Below are 26,735 nucleotides of genomic sequence, written 5' to 3'. Positions count from 1 at the left end.
AAGAACAAATTCCAGCAGTACTTCCATCACAAAGTTTGCAAAGTCTTTGGTGCTGAGTTTGGTTGTTTGTTTGGAGACATGTCTTTACCTAACTAGGTAACTTCATCTGTGCTACTGAATGTGGAGTTTGTTTCCCGTTTATATACTATAAGCTGCCCTGCAATGTTGGTGAGGATCAGAGGTGGGTTGCTCCTGGTTCGACCCCAGTTTGGCCGAACTGGTAGTGGTGGCGGCGGGAGACTCTACCCACCCACACGGATGCTTCTGCGCATGCATGCCGTGAGAGTGCCTGCGTGCGCAACAGTGAATTGATTAAAACTGGTACAAACCCGCCACTGGTGAGGATATGGTTTTCTCCTTGGCAGGCAGTTTCTTGATTAGAGTATTGTTTTCTACTTGATTATTTGTCTGGTGTTAATACCTGCTTATCTGGATGCTGGTTTCTGGATACGATATATTCTGGTCTTTTTGTTTCCTTCTTAGCTTTTTAATGTCTCTTTTGAATGGTGTGCAGATGTGATTTAGTACCTCTATGTATCTACTGATGGCTGATTTGTCAGAAATCATACCCCACCACCCCCACCAACCCTGGCAAAGCAAGCGACTGTATATAAACAGAGAGCAAGCTCCTGTACTCACTAACACTGATGATGTTGTCTAGTTGGGAAATTAAATGTCTGCAAGAAAACAACCAAGCTCAGAGAGTACCCCACAGTTCAACCCTGAGCTACCTAGATGCTCTTCTGTTGGAAACAGGGAGTTTGCTATAGACTTGCTTCATGATCTATTTTCCATGGCCAGCTCAACCACATGGCATCAAGCCATACAATAAAAATTTAGAGATCGGGGTGTCCTAAAAAATAATAATCAAATCAATTCATTCTGGTAAGCCCAGCAATTGCACAAACCCTCCAGAAAAAAAAAACCCACCAAGGTAACGGTGAGTTTTCACCAATGGAAATAACTCTGGGATAAAAGGTAGATTAGAATCATGGATCGTGGATCTCTGTGTCTTCTTACTCTGGTTGGGTTTTGAGAACGAGGTCTGGGAGGAGAGGGAAATTGCCACTGGGTGTAAGACATTTGCCCGGAGAACGGCCTTGATGAAGATTTTAAACTATTAAAAAAAACTTACTCTGTGCCGTTTGTGATGTATCCCACGGTTTCATTCACTGACATTGTACCCACAGTAAAGCTTCCAACATCAGAGGTGTTAAAAGAAGGCAAGCAACGATTAAGAACTGTAAATAAAAGAGAGGGGGGAATATAGATTAGGAATCATTCTGGTAAGATCATTGACTATTCTTCTCTGCAAAGTCCCAGACCTTAGGGTGAATTACAAATGATTAAAACTCATTTTGAAGCAAATGCATTCATTTCCCCCTCCCCCACATCTTGAGCACCAATAACTCTCCTGTGGTCTATTTTCCAATTTCCTGTTTTTCCCCCCCCAGACACTGGAAATGCTTTGGCCTGAAAACTGTTTGTGTCAATGTTTCTCAACTTTAAATTGGAGGACTTCAATTCCCAGAATTCCCCAGCCAACATGCTGGTTTGGACAATCCCTCTTTCTGCATCATAAAGCCACCAGACCAGAGGTGGTATTCAGCAGGTTCTAACCAGTTCTGGAGAACCGGTAGTAGGGGAAGTTTTGAGTAGTTTGGAGAACCGGTAAATACCACCTCTGACTGGCCCCACCCCCATCTATTCTCTGCCTCTTAAATCTCAGCTGATCAGGAGGGAATGGAGATTTTGCAGTATCCTTCCCCTATCACGCCCACCAAACCACGGCCACAGAACTGGTAGTAAAGAATTTTGAATCCCACCACTGCACCAGATCTTGGAAATCGAGTTCCCCAGATAACAAATCATATGATTTTATCTTGACTCAAAATGTCAATAATTATTTCTTTCTTTCATTTAGATTCTATTTTTCCATTAACAAACCACAGGTGGTGTAAAGTATTATCCTGGTTGGGGAATTCTGGAAGTTGAAGTCCACACATCTTAAACTTACTGGTGTACAAGATCTCCAAACTGATCTTTATCTTCACGATAGATCCTTCATACCCTAAAGGATCTATGTGCTCAGCTCTCCACCCCCCCCCCCCCGTTTAAAGATACAGAGGTAGTGTTTGGGGTGCATTACAAAACAAAGCTAAAGCCATGCCTAGCATCCTGACTCACTGCATCCCACTCAGAGGGAACCCCAGAGAGCATCTAGATCAAACCCTGCACAATCCTTGAAGTATCCATTTCTATTAGCAGTATATTTCAACAAGGCTGGGAAGAATTCCAATGTAAATGTGCTGCCCGCAAGACTAACTACCAATTAGCTGAAACAATGTTTGGCTGACTTACAGGTAAAATTTCCATTATCCTCACACTTGATTTAATCTGGAGTGGATCTTGAATGGATAACCAATTAGTTTAGTTCACTTTTTATACTCTAAACGAATTCCTGAATTGTTACTATACCACCATTACTATAGGTAGACTTCACTTAGTGCCTGTGTTTGAAGTTACAACTCTGATAAAACAATGATTTTATTTGTATTTTTATCGTTGTAGCATTTTATCTCTCCCTTTCAGTCACATGTTCACCATTACAGTACCTTATGCTATCCACAAGTTTGTTTGTTCAATTTCCAAAGTCACCCCACTCAATACTGTGACTCTGTGTGGCTTACAATTAAGTTAACAAGTTCAGCTCTGTGATTGTAAGAGCTGCTGCTCATAACTGACAAGACTTTAATCACTTTACATATTTTACATATTTCCTTTAAAAAAGGGGAAAAAAATAGATCCAGGAAACTTTAGACCTATCAGCCTGATCTCAATACCAGGAAAGATTTTGGAAAAGATAATCTATCAATGAATTAGCGAACACCTAGAAATAAACAAAGTAATAGCCAAAAGCCAACGTGGGTTTGTCAAAAAAAGATCATGCCAAACTAATCTTATTGCATTCTTTGACAAAGTGATAAAATTAGTGGACCAGAGGAATGCCGTCAATATAGTTTACTTGGACTTTAGTAAGGCATTTGATAAAGTAGACCATAAACTACTACTAGATAAAGTAGAAGAATGTGGATTGGACAGCATCACCACCAGCCAGATTCATAACTGGCTGACCAACCGCACTCAACGTGTAGTCCTCAATGGAACTGCATCTACATGGAGGGAAGTATGCAGTGGAGTACCCCAAGGCTCTGTTTTGGGCCCAGTACTCTTCAACATCATCATCAATAATTTGGATGAGGGAGTAAATGGGGAACTCATCAAATTTGCAGATGACACCAAGCTGGCAGGAATAGCCAACGCTCCAGAAGACAGGCTTAAGACACAGAAGGATCTTGACAAACTTGAACATTGGGCACTATCTAATAAAATGAAATTCAATGGTGAAAAGAGTAAGGTTCTACATTTAGGCAAGAAAAAATGAAATGCACAGGTACAGTATAGGTGGTACCTTGCTCAATAGTAGTAACTGTGAGAGGGATCTTAGAGTCCTAGTGGACAACCATTTAACTATGAGCCAGCCATGTGCAGCAGCTGCCAAAAAAGCCAACACAGTTCTAGGCTACATAAACAGAGGGATAGAATCAAGATCACGTGAAGTGTTAATACCACTTTATAATGCCTTGGTAAGGCCACACTTGGAATACTGCATTCAGTTTTGGTCGTCACGATGTAGAAAAGATGTGGAGACTCTAGAAAGAGCGCAGAGAACAGCAACCAAGATGATTAGGGGACTGGAGACTAAAACATATGAAGAACGTTTGCAGGAACTGGATATGTCTAGTTGAATAGAAAGAAGGACTAGGGGAGACATGATAGCAGTGTTCCAATATCTCAGGGGTTGCCACAAAGAAGAGGGAGTCAAGCTATTCTCCAAGGCACCTGAGGGCAGAACAAGAAGCAATGGATGGAAACTAATCAAGGAGAGAAGCAACTTAGAACTGAGAAGAAATTTCCTGACAGTTAGAACAATTAATCAGTGGGACAGTTTGCCTCCAGAAGCTGTGAATGCCTCAACACTGGAAGTCTTTAAGAAAATGTTGGATAGTCATTTGTCTGAAACGGTATAGGGTTTCCTACCTAGGCAGGGGTTGGACTAGAAGACCTCCAAGGTCCCTTCTAACTCTGCTATTGTATTGTATTTGATTTGATTTTTGTTTGCCTCCTATGCAGCCTGGAACTCAGCTCTTCAAGCAAATTGGCAACCAGCTGATGCTAGGGCATTCCTTTCTATATGTACAGTATCCCGCACTGTGTGCCTGCTTACTCTCTTGCAATCCCTTCACTCAAAGGAAAGCTACAACAAATTGGAAACACAATGGCAGTCATGTGATTTTTTTCCCCCACTTAGCAGCCAGTTGCTGATTCCAACTGTGATCACTGAACAAAGACTTGTAATACCACCAATAATTAAAGCGACAAATATAGATTTTTAACGCCTTTTTAAGGTAGGTCACGGAAGGGACAACTCAATCATCACCACCATTTAACAACCCCACAATTCCTTTCAGGGCGGAACCTGGACAACTGAATGGCACTAGCAGAGCTTTTTAATGGCCGGATGCCCTTCCTGTTGCCAATGCGGAGCTTTGTTCAGTGGTGGGTTTCAAATAATACCACCACCAGTTCGCCCCGTGCAAGCTCACTTCCTTCGTGAGCACATGAGCCTTCCATGCATGTGCTTTGCTTGCACACGTAGCTTGCACGCATGTATATGGCTTCAAAACCGTGACTAAATAGAAAGGCATAGAGCCAGGGTGGGGTGGAGGAGGCAGTTGTTAAGTGAATCTTGCTTCCCCATTGGCTTGGCTGGTCAGAAGGTCGCAAAATGACTCCCGAACTCTGCAACCGTCATAAATATGAATCCATTGTCAAGCATCTGAATATAAATACCGTGACCATCAGGATGCTGCAATGGTCATAACTGTGAAAAATGGTCATAAGTCACTATTTTCAGTGCCGTTGTAACTTCAAACGGTCCCTAATTGAACCGTTTTAAGTCAAGGACTACCTATATAGCAAAGTTGAAAAACCTGTCAGGCCTGCAGCCATATTCCTTTTGGATCTTTGGCCTGCCACACTTTCTATTATTCTACTATGCCTTTTTCTATTGTGGGAAAATGGGAGGGGAGTGAGATGCAATGTAGCCATAACAACATTCTTTCTAGAAAGCCAAGGTCATCCTTTGCCTCGGCACCTCGGCACCTGACCAGAACTGGATGGGTGGAACTGCCAGCATGGCATTGGGAGATTGGATCGTGTGATGGACTTGTGGGTGTGGGGGCAAGATCTTGAACTTTCAATTAGGTGGGGAAAACCGGGAAGCTTTCAGATTCGGGTTTTCCCAGATGTGCCAATATGGCTCTCTTAATAAATTGGAACTTTGAGCAATACTTTGCCTCAGACTCTGATTTACTTTTGGATGCTAAACAGAAATCTCCAGTCGAAGATCTTTTTGCTTTCTGTCATTTTAGCAACATAATAGCTGATCCCAAGAGCCTTGTTTTATTTTGCAGAATCAACACTTACGTGGCTTGGTTGGGATGGTGAATGGAAGACAAAGTTGCTGGCTGAGGATTTCTGATATCGTCTGGGGAAAAAGCAAGAGATTCTTAGCAATGTTGCGTTCAGATAATAGAACAACCTATATTGGGGGAATTCTTGGGCTTAAGCGCCAGGAATATTGCAATGAAGACAATTAAGTCATTAAGGGAAAAATAGGAGATTTTACTAATCTCAGGATGACTCCAAGATTTTCAGAAATATATATAATGTTATAATATAAAAATATTTAAAAGCGCCAAGACCAAAATGCTGAGTGATTGGGGCAGGGATCTCCAACCCCCGGGTTGCGGCCCACTATCATAGTCATAGTCATAGTCACTTTATTTGTATGCCGCCCTTTTCCCTGGGGGGACTCAGGGCGGCTCACAGTTCAAAGGGTGGGGGGAGAAGGACAAACAATTTACAACATAAAAGCACTACATCATTTAAGAACTCAAAAGTCATACAATTCGAGTAGGGGTTAGAGTCTTTAACCCCAGGCCAGCCGGGATAGCCAGATTTTAAGCACGGCGCGGAAGGTCTGCAGGGTGGTGAGGGTCCGGATCTCCACGGGGAGTTCGTTCCAGAGGGTCGGAGCAGCCACCGAGAAGGCTCTCCTCCGGGTAGTTGCCAGTCTACACTGGCTGGCTGATGGAATTCGGAGGAGGCCTAATCTATGCGATCTTATCGGTCTAGTGGAGGTAATTGGCAGTAGGCGGTCTCTCAAGTACCCAGATCCAATACCATGAAGGGCTTTGTAGGTGACAAGTAGCACCTTGAAGTGCACCCGGAGATCAACAGGCAGCCAGTGCAGCTCGCGGAGGATAGGTGTTACGTGGGTGAATCGAGGTGCACCCACGATCGCTCGCGCGGCTGCATTCTGGACTAGCTGAAGTCGCCGAATACTCTTCAAGGGCAGCCCCATGTAGAGCACATTGCAGTACTCCAGCCTAGAGGTCACAAGGGCACGAGTGACTGTTGTGAGGGCCTCCCGGTTCAGGTAGGGACGCAACTGGTGCACCAGGCGAACCTGGGCAAATGCCCCCCTGGTTACAGCTGACAAATGGTGTTCAAAAGTCAGCTGAGGGTCGGGGAGGACTCCCAAGTTGCGAACCCTATCTGAGGGGCATACAATTTGACCCCCCAGCCTGAGAGATGGAACACTTGGCCAATTCGTGGGAGGGAAGCACAACAGCCACTCAGTCTTTTCTGGATTGAGCACAAGCTTGTTAACCCCCATCCAGTCTCTAACAGCCTCAAGACCCTGGCTCATCACGTCCATCGCTTCATTGAGTTGGCACGGGGCGGACAGATACAACTGTGTATCGTCCGATATTGATGGTATTTTATCCCGTGCCGTCGAATGATCTCACCCAGCGGTTTCATGTAGATGTTGAAAAGAAGGGGGGACAGGACTGAACCCTGCAGCACCCCATGTGTTAGGGGCCTAGGGGTCGATCTCTGCCCTCCGACTAACACCGACTGCGACCTGTCCGAGAGGTAAGAGGAGAACCACCGTAAAACAGTGCCTCCCACCCCCACCTCCCGCAGTCGTCGTAGAAGGATACCATGGTCGATGGTATCGAAAGCCGCCGAGAGGTCAAGGAGCACCAGGATGGAGGCATGGCCTCCATCCCTGGCTCTCCAGAGATCATAGGTCAATGCGACCAAAGCGGTTTCTGTGCTGTAGCCAGGTCTGAAGCCGGACTGGAATGGATCGAGATAACTGGCTTCCTCCAAGGATTGCTGGAGCTGAAAGGCCACCACCTTCTCAACAACCTTCCCCACAAAGGGGAGGTTGGAGACTGGACAATAGTTGTTTAAAACGGCTGGATCCAAGGATGGTTTCTTCAGGAGGGGTCTCACCACCGCCGCCTTTAAAGCGGGGGGAAAGACCCCCTCCCAAAGGGAGGCGGTAACAACCGCCTGGATCCAGCCTCGTGTCACCTCTCTGCTGTTTACAACCAGCCAGGAGGGGCACGGGTCCAGCACACATGTGGAGGCGCCAACAGCTCTCATCGCCCTGTCCACGTCCTCAGGGGTAACAGCTTGAAAATCAATCCAGCGATGGCTTACCAGATTATCCCTTAGTGCCTCGGCTGGTTCTGCAGAATTGGAGTCCAGGTCCGCCCGGAGCCGAGCAACCTTGTCCGCGAGGAATTGGATGTAATCCTCAGCCCTGCCCTGCAGCGGATCGCCCGTGTCCCTCCTATTTAGGAGGGAACAGGTTATCCTAAACAGGGCGGCTGGGCGTGACTCAGCGGACGCAATCAGAGAGGCAATATGTGATCTCTTAGACGTCCTGATTGCTCGAATGTATTCTCTGATGCAGGTTGTTAAAAGTGCTCGGCTCGATTCGGATTTACTGGATCTCCAATTGTGCTCTAGGCGGCTCATCAGGCTGTGGTCTATGCAGAACTGGGCCGCATGAGTGATAGGCCCATTCATGGAAGCAGTGGGCTGGTGCACGGAGTGAATGTGCAGCTCCCTCACTTGAGCGGTGGGTTGGTGCACACTCACATGGCGCCACATGAGTGGAGCTGCACGGGTGTGTACTAGCTGGCTGCTCACACAAGTGGAGCTGTACAGGTATGCACGAGCCCACCACTTGTACAAGTGTAGGGGCACAGATACACACCAGTCTGCCTCTTGCAAAAGTGGAGCTGCATAGGTGCACCTGCTGCTCACATAGCCCAGTTCCCCTCTCCTCCCTCCAGCCGGGCCACCAAGCCGCAAAAGTTGGGGACCGCTGGTTTAGAGGAAAGAGTGAGGAACAACAAGGCAAGAAAGCATGAACGAGGTCATCTTGTTTGAAGGAAACCAGCTGCGATATATAGTTATAGAGCCCACTATTATATAGAACTAGAAAACACATGAACAGGCACATGGTGGCTCAGTAGCTAAGCTTGTCAATCAGAAGGTCGGCAGTTCAGCGGTTCAAATCCCTAGCGCCACATAATGGAATGAGCTCCCATTACTTGTCCCAGCTTCTGCCAACCTAGCAGTTTGAAAGCACGTAAAAATGCAAGTAGAAAAATAGGGACCACCTTTGGTGGGAAAGTAACAGTGTTCCATGCTCCTTTGGTGTTTAAGTCATGCCGACCACATGACCATGGAGACGTCTTCAGACAGTGTTGGCTCTTGGGGTTAGAAACAGAGATGAGCACGACCCCCTAGAGTCAGGAACGACTAGCACATATGTGCAAGGGGAACCTTTACCTTTAGACAGCCCCATGTGATCGGACCCTATTTTATAATATTTTTTGCAGCAGTCTTTAAGTGAGTGCTGCGGTTGTTAAGCAAATCCATTTTAACCAATCGGCAGGAAACCAGTAATAAAAGCTGGAAAACAGCAAAAATCATATCCCAGAAAACCTGAAAGACCCTTCAGAATTACCGGGAAGGCAAAGAATGGAAAGATTTGGGGCCATCCAAAGGTGGCAACTTACCAACTTTGTAGTTTGGAGATCAATGCTGGGTTGGCACATTGTCTGATCCCACACTTCAGGAGGTTTCTTACTTAAGGCATCTGGAAGCACCGTCCAGAATTTGCTGGAGCAATTGGCGACACAAATCTGAAAAGGAAGGAGCCCCAGGAATCAGTCTGAAACCATCTGCAATGGTTTCTCTCATGTCCTACGTCAACATTTAGCCATGCTTTCTAGGCCACACAGGTGTGCAAGCTACGCTCGCTCAGATTTTCAGTGTGCAGTGAACCAGTGGTAAAATGATGTGAAATCCACCTTTGCTGCTGATAACAGTTTTATAGAAGAACGGTTGGGTTTAAAAATCTGTAGAGATTGTCAGTTATCCAGGCCATGTTGTGAAATTGTGAAAAGTTTATTTATAGGCCGCCCTTTTCCCTAAGGGGACTCAGGGCGGCTTACAACTTATGGGGAAAGGGAGTACAAACAATGACATATAAAAACAATACATAATTAAAAATAGAAACAACATTCATCATTCGGGTGGGGACGGATTACAGTCTTTAACCCCAGGCCTGACGGGATAGCCAGATCTTGAGGGCTGTGCGGAAGGTCTGGAGGGTGGTGAGGGTATGAATCTCCACGGGGAGATCGTTCCAAAGGGTCGGAGCTACTACTGAAAAGGCTCTCCTCCGTGTAGTTGCCAGTCGGCACTGGCTGGCAGATGGAACTCGGAGGAGGCCTAATCTGTGTGATCTAATCGGTCGCGAGGAGGTAATTGGCAGGAGGCGGTCTCTCAAGTACCCAGATCCACTACCATGGAGGGCTTTATGGGTGGTAAAAACACTCAAAGGTGTTTTTTCAGGAGGCAACTGGACTTCCTTGTTTTTTCCTTTGAAGATGCTTCACTTCTCATCCAAGAAGCTTCTTCTGCTTTGACTTCCCCACCATCCAGTCAGAGCTGAAGAGGCTTTTTGGATGAGAAGTGCAACGTCGTCTGTTATTTGAGTCTGTTATTTGCACTCCTATAATTGTCTGGCTTAGCACAGCAACCCAACAGGATGGGTATAGATTCCAATGGAGAGTCAAGACGGCAGACAGAATCATTCCAACCAGGCATAGGTAGTCCTTGACTTACAAACAGTCCATTTAGTGACCGTTCAAAGTTGCGACATCTTACCTGCGGGGTAGGGCATTGCAAGCCTTTCATTGCTATTGCCAGTGGGTTCGCTTCCACGACACATTTCATGAGGTTGAAGTAGAGGAGGTAAGGTTTGTCACTAAACAGAAAAAGAGAATTGAAGAACGTATTAAAAGAAATACCGTATTTTTCGGACTATAAGACAAACCGGTGTATAATAGCAATAGCAATAGCAGTTAGACTTATATACCGCTTCATAGGGCTTTCAGCCCTCTCTAAGCTGTTTACAGAGTCAGCATATTGCCCCCAACAACAATCCAGGTCCTCATTTCACCCACCTCGGAAGGATGGAAGGCTGAGTCAACCCTGAGCCGGTGAGATTTGAACAGCCGAACTGCAGAACTGCAGTCAGCTGAAGTAGCCTGCAGTGCTGCATTTAACCACTGCGCCACCTCCGCTCTTTTCTTGGTGCTTACCATCAATATGCGGACGATACTCAACTGTATCTGTCCGCCCCGTGCCAACTCAATGAAGCGGCAGACGTGATGAACCGGGGCCTGGTGGCGGTTATGGACTGGATGAGGGCTAACAAGCTTGTGCTCAACCCAGAAAAGACCGAGTGGCTGTTGTGTTTCCCTCCCAGGGATTCCACCAATATTCCATCTCTCAGGCTGGGGGGTCAAACTCTATACCCCTCAGAGAGGGTCCGCAACTTGGGAGTCCTCCTAGATCCACAGCTATCGTTCGACCACCATTTGACGACTGTGGCTAGGGGGGCATTCGCCCAGGTTCGCCTGGTGCGCCAGTTGCGACCCTACCTGAATCGGGAGGCACTCACAACAGTCACTCGGGCCCTCGTGACCTCTAGGCTGGAATACTGCAATGTGCTCTACATGGGGCTGCCCTTGAAGAGCATCCGGCGTCTTCAGCTGGTACAGAACGCAGCCACGCGAGTGATTGTGGGTGCACCGCGGTTCACCCACATTACACCTATCCTCCGCGAGCTGCGCTGGCTACCTGTCGATTTCCGGATGCGCTTCAAGGTGCTGTTAATCACCCATAAAGCCCTACATGGTAGTGGATCTGGATACTTGAGAGACCGCCTTCTGCCAATCACCTCCCTGCGACCAATAAGATCACACAGATTGGGCCTCCTCCGTATTCCATCGGCCAGCCAGTGTCGGCTGGCAACTACAAGGAGGAGGGCCTTCTCAGTAGTCGCCCCGACCCTTTGGAACGAACTCCCCGTGGAGATTCGTACCCTCACCACCGTCCAGGCCTTCCGCACAGCCTTGAAGAACTGGCTAGCCCGTCAGGCCTGGGGATGAAGATAGTTGCCCCTCCCGAATGATGAATGCATGTTGGTTACTGTTTTATTATATGTGTCTTTGTTATTGTCTGCATTTCCCCTTCCCTGATTTTATGTGAGCCGCCCTGAGTCCCCTCAGGGAAAAGGGCGGCCTACAAATGTCAATAAAATCTAAAAAATCTAAATCAAATCTACCAAGATTTTGAAGAGGTAAGAAAAAAAGTTTTTGCCTTCCCTCTGCCCCCAGCAGCCCTCTGCAGGCTTCAGCAGGGCTGGGGCAAGGCAAAAACAGTGGCGTTTTTGCCTTGTTCCAGCCCTGCTGAAGCCTGCAGAAGGCTGTTGGGGACTGAGGGAAGTTTTTGTGAAAAGTTTTTGTGAAAAGCGGCCCAGTTTTTGCCCATTTTTTTGCAAAAGCAGCATTTTTGCCTTGCCCCAGCCCTGCTGAAGCCTGCAGAGGGCTATTGGGGGATGTGGAAAGGCAAAAAAGCCTCTGTTTTTGCAAAAAAAACCACCCATTTTTTTGCAAAAATAGGATGGGGGTGGGGCTTCAGAGGCCAAAAATTGCTGCATTTGATGTATAAGACCCACCAACGTTTTCATGCTCTTTTAGGGGGGGAAAAGGTACGTCTTATACTCTGAAAAATACGGTAAATCCGGGTAATTAACAAACAAAAAAAGCCACTGGGGTTGTTTCAGTTCTCAAAATATGTCTGGTTAACTGACTGCTGGACACTATTTTGCACAGGTAGTCCCCGACTTATGACCACAATCGAGCCCAAAATTTCTATGGTTAAGTTGGACACTTGTTAAACGAATTTTGCCCCCAATTTACAACTTTTCTTGCTACAGTTGTTACATGCATCCCTGCAGTTGTCAATTTAGTGACCTAGTTATTAAGTGTATCTGGTTTCCCCATTGACTTGTCCGAAGATCACAAAAGGAGATCACATGACACTGCAGCCGTCATAAATATGAAACAGTTGCCAAGCGCCTGAATTTTGATGACGTGACCCTGGGGATGCCCCAACCATCGTAAGTATGAAAAACAGTCCCTAAGTCACTCTTTTTACTGCTGTTGTAATTTTGAACGGTCACTAAACAAACTGTTGTAAGTCGAGGACCATCTGTACAGTTTTTTTATTCCAGGAAAACTGTGGCTGTCTGAGGTTGGTTAAATCTCCGCTTGTTAAAATCCCCCCCCCCACCTCTAACCAAGCAACAATTTTGATGAGTCCCTTCCTTCTTTTCCAGGATTTCAAACGTACCGATTGCTGCCAATTCCACAATAGGATCCTGTTGAATTCCTGGGATAAATAACTTGTCTCGGATCACCGTAGAGCCAGGCTTGGGGGGGGTGGGGGGAAGAAGAAGAAAATGGGAAGGAAGGCAAGAGAAAAAAAAATCAATCTTTCATAATTTACCATCGATATTCATCAGTTGCTTCCAGGGCTTTGGCGCTCCTAACAAAGTGAGAATTTTAAAAAGTGTGTGTTCACGTCTGCAAGCCATCTTTTCTTTTGGACTTCAGGCCTGCCACACTTTCTACTATTCATTTTCTATTGTGGGGAAATGGGGTTGGGTGATATGTAGCCATAGCAACATTCTTTCTAGAAAGCCAAGGTCATCCTTTGTCCTACACCTGGCCGGGAACTGGATGGGTGGAAGCTGCCAGCATGGCAGTTGGAGATTGGATCGTGTGATGGGCTTGTGGGTGTGAACTTTCAACTGAGTGGGAAAACCGGGAAGCTTTCAGATTCGGGTTTTCCCAGATGTGCCAACATGGCTCTCTTAATAAATTGGAACTTTGAGGAATCTTTTGCCCTGGACTCTGATTTAATTTTGGATGCTATTTGGAAGCCAGGCAGTGTGGGCTTCAACAATCCAAGCTGCTTGGGGAATCCTGGGACTTGAAGTCCACACTTCTTAAAAGTTGCTGTGGTTAAGAAATACTGGATTAGAACAATATATATATATAATCTGCATAGTGACTGCAGATCCATCTTTTTCTTAAATGTCCAAACAGATAAGGGTAAAGGTCCCCCTTGCACATATGTGCTACAGGCATTAAATCCTCTTATCTTTGCTACTGGTTCGGTAGAGGGAGCGCATGCGCAGAGCGTGCATGATAACATCAGGGTGGGTGGGCGGAGCCTTGCTCTACTGCCACTACCGGTTCGCCTGAACTGGTGCGAACCAGCAGAATACCACCTCTGATGTGCTAGTCATTCCTGACTCTAGGGGGCGGTGCTCAACTCCATTTCAAAGCCAAAGAGCCAGAGCTGTCTGAAGATGTCTCCGTAGTCATGTGGCTGGCATGACTAAACACCAAAGGCGCACAGAAGGCTGTTACCTTCCCGTCAAAGGTGGTTCCTATTTTTCTACTTGCATTTTTACATGCTTTCGAATTGCTAGGTTGTCAGAAGCTGAGACAAGTAACGGGAGCTCACTCTGTTACACAGCACTAGGGATGTCCAAACAACTTTCTCCTTATTTCTGATTTACACAGATTCAGTTCTACTATTTTAACTATTATGAGTGGGATGGAGAGGAGGAGGAGGACGGGGGAAGGGATATGTGGGTATGGAGGGGAGGGGGGAGAGATACATTTGTCCTATCCAAAGCCTTCAATAGAGGAGTTATTCCTTCAAGAGCCCAGCGGGGCTTTTAACCAAATGATCTGCTGGACAAAAGAGATAATTTCTTTTCAGAAAGCTTAAGGAGGCTATTTGACCCTCCTTGCCCTTTCTGTTAATGAAACCTGAGGCTCCCCCCTTCCATAAGTTGGAATCTGAATGCTTAAAGCTGACAAGTTAAAAAATGCAGGCTTCTTCAAAACAATGATCTCTTTCCAGTGCCCAGGAAATGCGTAATTCAGTGACAATAGACTCTGTTACACCCATCCACAAAGAAAGTTATTTCAAAGGATACAGGGTCATTGTTTTTAGTTCTGCAGCTTTTTGGGAAGTCAGATACAATCATTGGAGCCTGGGATGGACATAGGCTGACCTTTGAATATTTCCATGCCACCCCTGGTTTTGCCATCTGCTATTTTGGTCATTTTCTCTACGTTCTTGGTTCAATCAATACTTACCTCCCTCCCTCTCCCCCACTCCCCTAGGGAGACAGATATTTTAAGAAGTGGGAAACTTGATTATTACATCATTGTTCCTTTCTATATTGTCTCCTATTGCTACATCTGGAAAAGGCACAAGATGTGCAAGATGTTCTATCTGTCTGTCTGTCTCCCTAATCTCTCTCTATCTAATCTATCTAATTCACGTCTGTCTGTCTGTCTGTCTGTATGTATGTATGTATGTATCTGTCTGGCTGTATGTACAGTACATACATGCATACATACATATGTATATGTATATTATATCTATCTATATCTAATTTACCCCATATCTATCTATCTATCTATCTATCTATCTATCTATCTATCTATCTATCTATCTATCTATCAGGGACGTGCAGTCACTAGAGGCAGGGGAGGCGGGGCCTCACCAGTCTCCTAAGGGAAAAGAAAGAATTTTAAATAATTTTTTTAAAAATAATTAAAGCCAGGGTAGTTGCTACCAGATTCAAAGTCACAGTGGCTTGGTGTCTGCTCTCAGTGTTAACTATGGGAGGAGGCCAGAGACCTCGGGGCCTCTTTTGCCTAAGGAATTTTTCGCCTTTTAAAAATTAAGGAGGAGTTAAAAAGCGAAAACTTTCATATGCAAAAGAGGCACTGATTCTCCCACCTCCTGATCGGGGAGCAGCGAATCATGCCTGTTGAGCACGCTTACGTTGAGCACGCTTACGTTGGGCGGACAAGAGGAGAGTGGAGAGAGTTTCCACAGCTGGAAAAGGTGGATCGGACGGAGGGAAGGGCGGGGGATTCAAATTTATTGTAATTTAATTTGTAATTTTTTTATTGTGAGGGGGGTGTGTGTGTGTGTGTGTTTTCTTTCTTCACAGCGGTGGGGTCGGAGGAGGCGGGGGCGAGGCGGCAGAGCACGGAGGCGGCAGGGACGTTCTCGCCTCTGTGTCCCAACAGGCCAGGTGTCTCGCGTTTATGTCCGCCATAAACGCGAGACGCCCGGCCTGTTGGACACAGTGGTGGCGGGGGAGGAATGGGCTGGGTGGGCTGGCTGGCTGGGGAGGGGGGAGCCCTTTAAAACCCTGCTGCCGCGTCTTCCCAGCAAGACTTCCTTTCGGCTCGCGGTTTCCCTTGCCTGCCTTAACCAAAGCTTGGTGCCCTGCCTCTGCTTTCACGCTCTCCCGCTCTCAGCTGTGCAGCAGCGTCGGCAGCAACTCTCGGCCTACGGCGGCATCGTCACACAGGCTGTGGAAGGAGAAGGAGGAGGAGAAGGGAACCAAGAGAGGCTTTTACTGGGCGTGCGCCCCACAGCCAGGACCGTCATTGCACCTCAAGCCGTGTTTCTTCCTCCAAAGCCCTTTGGGCAACCCGAGAACTCCGCCTGATGCCCAGGTGTTAGGTGTGATGGCAAAGTATCAATCAGTAAAGGCTAAAAACAGACTGGTCCAAAGTCAACCAGTTGGCTTCTATGTCTAAGGGGATCCAGAATACAATTATTGCTTCTAATTCAAAACCTTCTCCATTACCCCACTCTGACTCTTGGGTAGGAGAGAAAAACCAACAACCCCAAATCCTCAGGGAGTTTTTCTGTTAAGGGAAGAACTACAACCACGCTGCTCATCTATGGAGATAACACTCATTTGTTTCTCCTATGTGGTCTACTGAACTAGCTCCTCTGCAATGGAATAATATAATTGGATCCAGCTTCCTCGGTCCTCTTCTCTTAAGTTAAGAAACTTACTCACCCAAAAGCCCTATTATCATGTAGCCAACGAGGAACAGTCCAAAGATAACACAGCAAATAATATCCGTACAGCTCCTGGAACAGAGAGAGTGAGGGGTCAGTCATCAACTTACTAACTTATAGGCACATGTGTACGGTTTATTTACATCAAGTGGAAAGACTAAAATCTCAGCCTCAAATTCTAATGCCTTTGTTCATTGATCCATAAAGCTTTCTTTTTTTTTTTAAAGATTTCTGAAGTCGGCTAACACCAAGATTTTTTTCTGAGATCAGCCAAAGTTGGCTTGGTTAGTGCTTGAATAAGAAACTACAAGAAGTCCCGTGTATGTTATCAGAAATCATTTTCACATCCACATTCACACATTATTAAGCTTTAAAACTGGGGGTGGGGGAGAAAAAGAGAAATGTCCCTAAATATTATACACAGAGAGAGTGCATTTATTAAACCTATATCACAGGCTTTATGCAAAGTTGCATCCAGAACATAATGAGCTAGGTAGAGCTGTGATGGTGCAGTGGTTAGACTGCAGCATTGCAAGCAAACTTTATTTAGAACTGAACAGAATAAGAGTTGGAAGCAATAGTGGGATTCAGCCAGTTCGCACCAATCCGGGAGAACCGGTTGTTAACTTTCTAAGCAGTCTGGAGAACCGGTTGTCGGAAGAAATCTCCTTTTGTTTTCTTCCACTTTACAGGGCTAATCCTGTAAGGAAGGCAGGAAGGAAACTCTGGTGTAGTTTCTAGCCTGATCTTTATTGCCCTGCTTACAGAAACTGCCTCTCTGGTTAACCCTTATTACATTGTCACAGCTAAGGTGAAGCGCCCATTGACCTGAGTGACATTGAGTTGGCCATGCCCACCCAGTCACATGACCACTGAGCCCTGCCTACTTTAGAGCAGAGAAGTGGTTTTTTTTTTTAAAAAAAAAATCTATTTTATTCATTTTCACATTCCATTTTACAATCACTTATATACAGGGTATTTGCTATAAAAGAAAAAAAAATATAAAAAAAATAAAAAAAAATAAAAAAGAAAACACAACTCATCATTCACAACCCCACCTGACACTTCCATCCTCCATACACCCCATCTACCCCCTCCAACTTTCCTTTCCTCCCTCTAACGCTCCCCTCCTACTTCCCTTTCCCCTCAAACCTTCCTTCTCCCCTTACTCCCAACACGCCCTCCTTACATTCCCCTTACTCCTTCCTTACTCCTCCCTCTTCTTTCCCTCTACCTCCCTCCTTGGTGTATTCCTTTATTCAAGTGTTGTTTATTATAATCTGATAAAAAGTAAAATAAACCAAGGGAAAAAAAAATATAAAGAAAGAAAAGAGAAAAAAAGGAAAAAAAAAAGAACAACCGTATATAAGTGCATTCTTGTTCTTATTGCGACTATGTTAACACCCACCCACCCACCCCCCATAAATCCCCGTCCCTACTCCTCCCGACTTCCCAGGGCCCACACCTGGCACTGCCTTCTATCTAAAGTATCTTATGTTCGTATGGATTAAAAATAAAAGTAATATATTAAAGGGAAAAAAAACCAAAAAAAAAAGGAAAAAAAAGAAAAGAACAAAGAAAAAAGAAAAAGAAGGTTGTTAAATTATTTGAATCCCACCACTGGTTGGAAGGGATCTTGAAGGTCTTCTAGTCCAACCCCCTGCTTAGGCAGAAACCCTATACCATTTCAGACAAATGGTTGTCCAATCTTTTCTTAAGATTCTTAAATATTGGAGCATTCATAACTTCTGGTGACAAATTGTTCCACTGGTTAATTGTTCTAACTGTCAGGAAATTTCTCCATAGTTCTAGGTTGCTTCTCTCCTTGATGAGTTTTCATCCATCACTTCTTGTCCTGCACTCAGGTGCTCTGGAGAATAGCTGGAGATTCTGGAGAATAGCTCCCTCTTCTTTGTGGCAGCTCCTGAGATATCAGCCTGGAGTTCGAGGTTGGTAAAATGAGGACCCAGATTGTTGGAGTGGGCCATATGGTGATTCTGTAAATCACTTGGAGAGGGCTATAAAGCACTATGAAGTGGCATATAAGTCTAATTGCTCTTGTTATCATTGGATGCTGGGCTCTTCCATAGGTTATGGGTGGGGGGGACACAAGACTCTTCCCTAAGTAGCCTATTCCTCCACCTCCCCATTTCAAAAAATGTCACTTTCCAGCATGGTACCCTCCAGTCCCCTTAAACTTTAAACTGCAGTGTCCAGCAAGCATGCCCTGGAATTCAGAGTATAAATTCAGTGCTGGTAGAACAGGGCCAGGATCGGCTTGCTTCCTAGGGGATTATGGGGCTCAAGTTCAACCCCTCCAGAGTTGGGAAGGCTGACTGCAGTAGACTCAACAATAGTGGATAATTTTGACGCATCATCAACAGGAAGTTAAAGCACTAAACTGGCATTATCTGCATACAATTTTATTAGAGATTCGGATTACAATATTAAAAACTATTTCAAACTAAACTAAAAGAAAGAGGAGAGACAATAAAAAGTGCAGAAAATGAAAAAGGAAGAAGAGAAAGAGAAGAAAAGAATAACAGAGTTGGAAGGGACCTTGGAGGTCTTCTAGTCCAACCCCCTGCTTAGGCAGGAAACCCTACACCACTTCAGACAAATGGTTCTCTAACATCTTCTTAAAAACTTTCAGTGTTGGAGCATCTACAACTTCTGGAGGCAAGCTGTTGCACTGATTAATTGTTCTAACAGGAAATTCCTCCTTAGTTCTAAGTTGCTTCTCTACTTGATTAGTTTCCACCCATTGCTTCTTGTCCTTTCCTCAGATACTTTGGAGAATAGCTTGACTCCCTCTTCTTTGTGGCAGCCCCTGAGATATTGGAACACTGCTATCATGTCTCCCCTAGTCCTTCTTTTCATTAAACTAGACATACCCAGTTCTAAAAGAAAGGAAAGAAATATATAAACAAGTAACTTCCAACCCTCATCAAAATAATATTCAAGTTTAGTGGCTCTCCACTCTCTTTCAGATTATAAACACTAAACATGCATTTTGTAGTAGGCTGATATGTGTGGGTGTTTCTACAACAAATTGCTGTGGTCAACTCACCACAGTCAACTTGCCACAGCCAACTTGTTGCGTCCAACTTGCTGTGGCCAACTCACCATAGAACACCCCACCAGGTCCAATTTGCTATGGGACAACTCGTTATGGGGCAAGAGTTACACTAATATCGAAGAAACAGTGGGACAGGATCATTAAAAAAAAGAATGCCAAAGGAGCAACAAAATGAAATGTGAATGACAAAAAATTGAAATAAGTTTTTACTTATTTTAAATAATTCAAATTGAAGTGTTGAATTGTCCCACAGTGAGTTGTTCCATGGTGAGTTAGTGAGTCGGCCACACTGAGTTGGCCATGGCGAGTTGACTGCAGTGAGTTGCCCCACTCTGGATGGGGGAGCAAACAGCATTGAAAACCTAGAAGCTTGAATGAAAATTGTGGGATTTTTTTCAGAATCTCAAACATTCATGGTTCCAAAAATGTGTATCAGACAGCAGATCTAATTCCTGAGGCCCAGAAATAAAACTCAGCATTCCGAGCAGTGGTGAAGTTCAGTTTTTTTAACTACCAGTTCTGTGGGTGTGGCTTGTTGGGCATGGCAGGGGAAGGATACTGCAAAATCCCCATTCACTCCTGGGGGAAGAATACTATAAAATCTCCATTCCCTCCCCATCCCACTAACCTGCTTTCCAGCTCCATTCTGCTATGCAGGGCAACAGAAGACCCAGCTGATCAGCTGGCATTCTGATCAGCTGGGACTCAGGGGGCAGAGAATAGATGGGGCGAGGCCAGCCAGAGATGGTATTTGCAGGTTCTCCGAACTACTTAAAATGTCCACTACCGGCTCGCCAGAACCAGTCAGAACTGGCTGAATACCACCTGTGATCCCAAGCAAAATGTAGATCTCTTGCACATGCCTTCTGCGACTATCCCCCTCCTCTAAAAATTTTCTGCTGCCCCACTTCTCCGTGGATGTTCTTTGGTTTGGTTTATTTGGTTTATTGGGATTTATATGCCGCCCTTTTCCCTGAGGGGACTCAGGGCGGCTTACAACCACAGGGGAGGGGAAGTGCAAGGTCAAAACAAACAATTAGTGAACAAAAGAAAAATGATAAAACACAACTTTCATTCAGCAATCAAACACTCGGGCGGGTGATTGGAAACCTATTCCCAGGCCTGCTGGGAGAGCCAGATCTTGAGGGCTGCGCGGAAGGTCTGGATCGTGGTGAGGGTGCGGATCTCCATGGGGAGCTCGTTCCATAGGGTCGGGGCAGCAACAGAGAAGGCTCTCCTCCGTGTGGTCGCCAGTCGGCATTGACCAGCTGATGGAATTCGGAGGAGGCCTAGTCTGTGCGATCTAATTGGTCGGTTTAGGGAGGTAATCGGCAGAAGGCGGTCTCTCAAGTACCCAGATCCACTACCATGGAGTGCTTTAAAGGTGGTCATTAGTATCCTGAAGCGCACCCGGAGACCAACAGGCAGCCAGTGCAGCTCGCGGAGGACAGGTGTAACGTGGGCGAACCGAGGTGCGCCCACTATCACTCGCGCGGCTGCATTTTGGACTAGCTGTAGTCGCCGGATGTACTTCAGGGGCAGCCCCATGTAGAGCCCATTGCAGTATTCCAGTCTGGAGATCACAAGGGCTCGAGTGACTGTTGTGAGGGCCCCCCGATCTAGGTAGGGCCGCAACTGGCGGACCAGGCGAACCTGGGCAAATGCCCCCCTGGTCACAGCTGACAGCTGGTGGTCAAAAGTCAGCTACTTCTCAGACCTCCCTTCTTCTTCCCTTCTGGGCAACTAAAGTTTCTCTCTCATCTTTAGCTCCAGAAGCCTGAATCTACCATTTGACACGCCAGTCATCCTTTCATCGCACCAGGCTTTCTTACCTCTTCTGGATAGGGCCACGAAAAGAAGGATCGTACTGAGATTTCTCCCCTGGGGAAAAGAAAAAGCAACAGTGAGATTTGTTACAAAAATAAGAGGTTCTGTAAAATCTAATCTCTAGGGCTGGGTGCCCATACAGACATTATTAAAGGTAAAGGTAAAGGTTCCCCTCGCACATAGTTGTTCCCGACTCTAGGGGGCGGTGCTCATCTCCGTTTCAAAGCCGAAAAGCCAGCGCTGTTGGAAGACGTCTCATGTGATCATGTGGCTGGCATGACTAAACATCAAAGGCGCACGGAACACTGTTACCTTCCCACCAAAGGTGGTCCCTATTTTTCTACTTGCATTTTTTACATGCTTTGAAACTGCTAGGTTGGCAGAAGCTGGGACAAGTAACGGGAGCTCATTCCATTACACGGTGCTAGGGATTCGAACCGTCAAACTGGCGACCTTTCTGATCGACAAGCTCAGCGACTTAGCCACTGAGCTACCGTGTCCCTTTACAGACATTATTAGCAGAGTTTAATTTAAATACAGGCAGTCCTCGACTTTCGACTACAACAGAACCCAAAATTTCTGTTGCTAAGCGAGACAACTGTTGGAGCTTGACCCATTTTACAAACCTTTCTTGCCACAGTGGCTAAGTTAGCAAATCTGTTGTTAAGTGAATCTGGCTTCCCTATTAACTTTGCTTGTCAGAAGTTTGCAAAAAGGGAACACATGACCACAGGACCCTGCAACTGTTATAAGTATGAGTCAGTTGGCAAGCCTCTGAATTTTGATTACATGACCCTGGGGATGCTGAATAGTTGTGTGAAAAACGGCCCTAAATCACTTTTTTCAGCATTGTTGTAACTTCAAATGGTCAATAAACAAACTGTTGTAAGTCGAGGAGTAACTGTACAGGTATAGCACAACTCACAGTGCCGGAGAGGGTTGTAGCATTAAGCTGTGTGCCTTTTTCCACTTTTGGCCAATTCCAGAACCCCCTGCTCCTACTGTTTTTATTTCCCTGGGTGACTATTTTAGCTCAGGGCGACTGGGCAGTTCTTCAAAATAACAGGGGCATCTTGTGCTTCTTCCAGATGTTGCAATAGGAAACAATATAGAAGGGAACAGTAGTAGAGAATGTATTCTAGACGTTGCACAATATAACTTCAACCTCCCTTCTGTACTTGCCATGTTGTGGTTTTCCGTTCAATGACACAATGACCAAGTTTCTCACCTCTTAAAAGATCTGCCTCTCCAGTGTTCAGATAGGTAGATAGAGGAGGTGGTATTCAGCAGGTTCTGACCAGTTCTGGAGAACTGGTAGTAGTGGAAATTTTGAGTAGTTTGGAGAACTGGTAAATACCACCTCTGACTGGCCCTGCCCCCTTCTACTATCTGCCTCCCGAGTCCCAGTTGATCGGGAGGGGATTTTTCAGTAACCTTCCCCTGCCACACCCACCAGTCACGCCACACCCACCAAGTCACACTCACAGAACCAGTAGTAAAAAAAATTGAATCTCACCACTGGTAGGTAATTAGGTAGGTAGGTAGGTAGGTAGGTAGGTAGGTAGGTAGGTAGGTAGGTAGGTAGATAGATAGATAGATAGATAGATAGATAGATAGATAGATAGATAGATAGATAGATAGATAGATAGATAGATAGATAATGATGATGATAGTTTGATAGGATAGGTAGGTAGGTAGATGATTAGATAGATAGATAGATAGATAGATAGATAGATAGATAGATAGATAGATAATGATGATAGTTTGATATGATAGATAGTTAGGTAGGTAGGTGGATAGATAGATAGATAGATAGATAGATAGATAGATAGATAGATAGATAGATAGATAGACAGACAGACAGACAGACAGACAGACAGACAGACAGACCTGAGAACCAGTTTAGGGCTGTGGCAGGCTGGGCGCTGCCAGTTCCAGCAACCCAGGCCACCAAACTGCTACCAGTTCGGCTGAACCGGGCCAAACCAGTAGAAACTCACCACTGAAGGATACTGCAAAATCTCCATTCCCTCCCAATCAGCTGGGAATCGGTAGGCAGAGAATAGATGAGGGCGAGGCCAGTCAGAGATGGTATTTACCAGTTCTCCAAACCACTCAAGATTTCCGCTACTGGTTCTCCAGAATTGATCGGAACCTGCTGAATTTCACCCCTGATTCTCCACCTTGCCTATGTTTTAACATTTGGCCCCGGCTGAGATATTTCGTCAGCTCATTTCTTTACTGTAAGCCACTGAACCATTGCAGAGTGGAGAACCCCAACATACTGTTGTGTTCCCCTGTAGAGGTCAGCTTTTCCCCCGCAAGCATTTTCACAGATGTGTTGGGAATGGGATTGCTAAGGCCTCAATCATCATGGCTTCCCATCTTGTTCAGGAGGCATCAGTTTGGGAAACATGCATCATTTTCTGCTTCTTCTTGATAGAGAAAAAGTGTGGCACCTGAGTCAATGTCAGGTCTGCCATCAGAAACCAGGGGTGTCAAATTAAAGGCCTTTACTCAAGGGATGCTTAGATCTGGCCCACGGGACAGCTTGGGAACAGCAAAGGACCAGCCCGCAGTGCCTCTGCCAGCGAAAACGGAGCTCGGCGGGGCTGTATGCACACACACAGACACACAAGCTCCGTTTTTGCTGGCAGAGGGCTGCAGGATGCCATCGTGACAGAAAACGGGGCACCGGTGGGCCACGTGAGGCCCCCCGAGCTGCGTTTTCACTGGCAGAGAGCTACCAAGACAAACTAAAACCAAAAGGAAAGGAAAAATGTTTCCCCTTTTGCATTTCAACATGCAAGAAGGGGCAGGAAAGGGAAAGAAGAAAGACAAAGAAAAAGAAGGAAAGATGGGAAGAGAAGAAGAAAGGAAAAATAAAGAGGGAAAGGAAGAAGAAAGGAGAACAAAGAGGGAAGGGAAAAGAAGAAAAGGAAGGAAGGAAGGAAGGAAGGAGATTATAATGAGCGTAAGGGAGGGTCTTAGGGAAGTCCTGACTTAGCACTTGGGTTCCACCACAAATCCGCGGTAGACTAAAGCGCGCTCGACGAAAGCGCGTACGTGACGTCATCACAGCGCGACGAAAACAGCACGCTGTGAGCGGTAATTTTAAAATTAACGCGAAAACCTTACCCTAACCCCCCCAAACCTAACCCTAAGCCTAACCCTTAACCTAACCCTAAACCTAACCCTTAACCTAACGCTAACCCTAATGCTAACCCTTAACCTAACCCTAAACCTAACCCTAACGCTTCACGTAACCCTAAACCTAACCCTAACCCTAACCCTTAACCTAACCCTAACCCTAACCCTAACCCTAACCCTAACCCTAACCCTAACCCTTACCTTTATGTGAATCGGCTTGCTTTAATTTTATTTTAATTTTAATTTAATTTATTTTTAATTTTATTTGTCGCGCTGCTGATGACGCCACGTACGCGCTTTGATTGGGCGCGCTTTAGTGGACCGCGGTTTTGACGGGTCACGAGCACTTGGCCACCAGAGTGCCCTCCGACACAAGTGACATCAAGCTGGCCATGCCCACCATGGGCTACACCCCTCTCGGCCCTCCAAGGTCAAACACAACCCTAATGCAGCCTTCAATGAAATTGTATTTGACACCCCTGTCGTAAACGCTTCAGCCTGCTTTGCTTCACTGGCATGCTGCCTTAAAATGTGAGGGAGAAAGAGAATATAAAGGAGGAGGGATGACAGGAACTAGAGGTGCCAATCTGGAACAGACCGGTACATCAAAGGACAGGAGTATGAGAACGAAATGCAAAACTGCACCAAAGCGGCTCCAAATCTCAAAACTGTTACCAAAACACCAAATTCAAATATCATTGGACACTCATGAATTGATCCAGGAGGGAATGCCAGAGAAAAGACAGGTTTTGAGCGGGAATATTCAGATCCAGCTTTGCTTATGTTGTAACCACTTGGCTTTAGTAAAAGTGTACTTTTCGCTACCAATGCAGTCGAGGGTCTTTCTTTCCTAAATGCCAAAGCTGGGGCACGCCTGACAGTCTATTTCTTTGGCACCTTCACCTCCAGGGTCAATTGCAACTCTAATTATAAACCTACTAGGTCCAATTCTTCGGTATAAGAGATAAGCAGAGAAAGAGTGATGTAAAAAATTAACCAGGAAATAACCAAAGTTCCCTGAAAACATTCCAGAGATATGCCAGAGGTTAGGAAAGGTCACTGACAAAGTATGTAAATATTATAAAATGGGCACTTTATCTCTGAAATATTCTCCTTTTTTTTTCATTTCCCCTATGACGAGAACAACTTGTCAAACCTTGTCAACATATATTAGCCACATAATACACCTGGAATCAACCCACTCACGGGTGACAAAAGAGGCATTGTTTTAGGTTTATTTTTTATGTTTATTGATTCCATTGTAATTTCTTTGTTTAAGGTCCCGGTATTTTGTGATTTTTTTTCTTGCTGTTTATCTTCAATTCGTGTATCACCAGGTATTGCAATATCAATGAACCATACTTTTTTCTTTTCAACTATTGTTATGTCAGATGTGTTGTAGACCACGTGCCTGTCAGTCTGGATTCTGAAGTCCCACAAGATCTTGACTTTCTCATTCTCTAAAACCTTCTCAACCTGATGGTCCCAGTGGTTTTTGCTGTACTCAAATCCAAACGTTTGGCACAATTTCCAGTGAATAATCTTAGCAACGCGGTCATGGCGTTGTAGGTAGTCAGTTTTATTTACTTAATATCAAGTTTTAACAAATATACAAAAGCACCAGCAAAAAATCCACACCCCGACTAACACCAAAAACAGACTATAAACCATCGTAAAAACCAGGAATAATAATAATTAATTATAAGAACAAATCATAACATCAAAAATCAGCAGTGTAGGGTTTCCTGCTTAAGCAAGGGGTTGGATTAGAAGACCTCCAAGGTCCCTTCCAACTCTTGTTATTCTATTCTTAGTATATTCTTCTCTTTCTCTTCTCTGCACTCTTTCTAGAATCTCAACATCTTTTTTATATTGTATTGACCAAAACTGGATGCAATATTCCATGGGTTCCATCTTACTAAGGGATTACAAAGCAGTATCAACGCTTCACATGATCTTGATTCTATCTATCTGTTAATGCAGCCTAGGATTGTATTGGCTTCTTTGTTGACTACAGCTGCAGGACTTTGCATAAAATGTCCAAAGTAGGATAATTTGTGCCTCCAATGGGAAGTTCAGGTAGATTTGTCTGATAATCCTTCTCAACCAGCCAGCCTACAGCTTTGGAATCCCTAAGCGGCAGGTTTAGATAGCTTGAACTCAATCCACCTGAGGGTACGCCTGAAGAGGTTTTTTGGTTTGGCAGGTCTTGTCTTTGTGGTAGCATCTTTAAAGAGAAGAGAGTTGATCCGGAGGCCATTCTCAGTAATTGACACTCCACATTCCTGGAATGAAAGGATCAAACAAAGCCCTCTGTTTTCTCCCCCTCCCTTCCCCCTGCTATCGTCTTTCTTTCTTTTTTGGAAACAAAGTTTTTTTAATTTTTTTTGTTACATATTTTAACTTCTTT

General features: G+C 45.3%; 1 protein-coding gene across 1 annotated transcript in view; it reads right to left on the bottom strand.

Annotated features, from left to right (window-relative positions):
* The window catches only part of SLC44A4 (solute carrier family 44 member 4), a 68,636-nt gene that overhangs the window by 19,207 nt on the left and 22,694 nt on the right, over positions 1-26,735 (bottom strand). Inside the window, exons 2-8 of the mRNA XM_032238992.1 lie at positions 21,181-21,229; positions 16,268-16,341; positions 12,706-12,784; positions 10,171-10,270; positions 9,015-9,140; positions 5,551-5,611; positions 1,136-1,241 (exon numbers count right to left, since the gene is read on the bottom strand). Coding sequence (XP_032094883.1) covers positions 1,136-1,241; positions 5,551-5,611; positions 9,015-9,140; positions 10,171-10,270; positions 12,706-12,784; positions 16,268-16,341; positions 21,181-21,229 — 595 coding nt within the window. The remainder of the gene's footprint in view (positions 1-1,135; positions 1,242-5,550; positions 5,612-9,014; positions 9,141-10,170; positions 10,271-12,705; positions 12,785-16,267; positions 16,342-21,180; positions 21,230-26,735) is intronic.

This window comes from Thamnophis elegans, chromosome 2 (assembly GCF_009769535.1).
Source record: "Thamnophis elegans isolate rThaEle1 chromosome 2, rThaEle1.pri, whole genome shotgun sequence".
NCBI classification, from domain to species: domain Eukaryota; kingdom Metazoa; phylum Chordata; class Lepidosauria; order Squamata; family Colubridae; genus Thamnophis; species Thamnophis elegans.
This window is presented reverse-complemented; position numbering and strand designations above follow the sequence as displayed.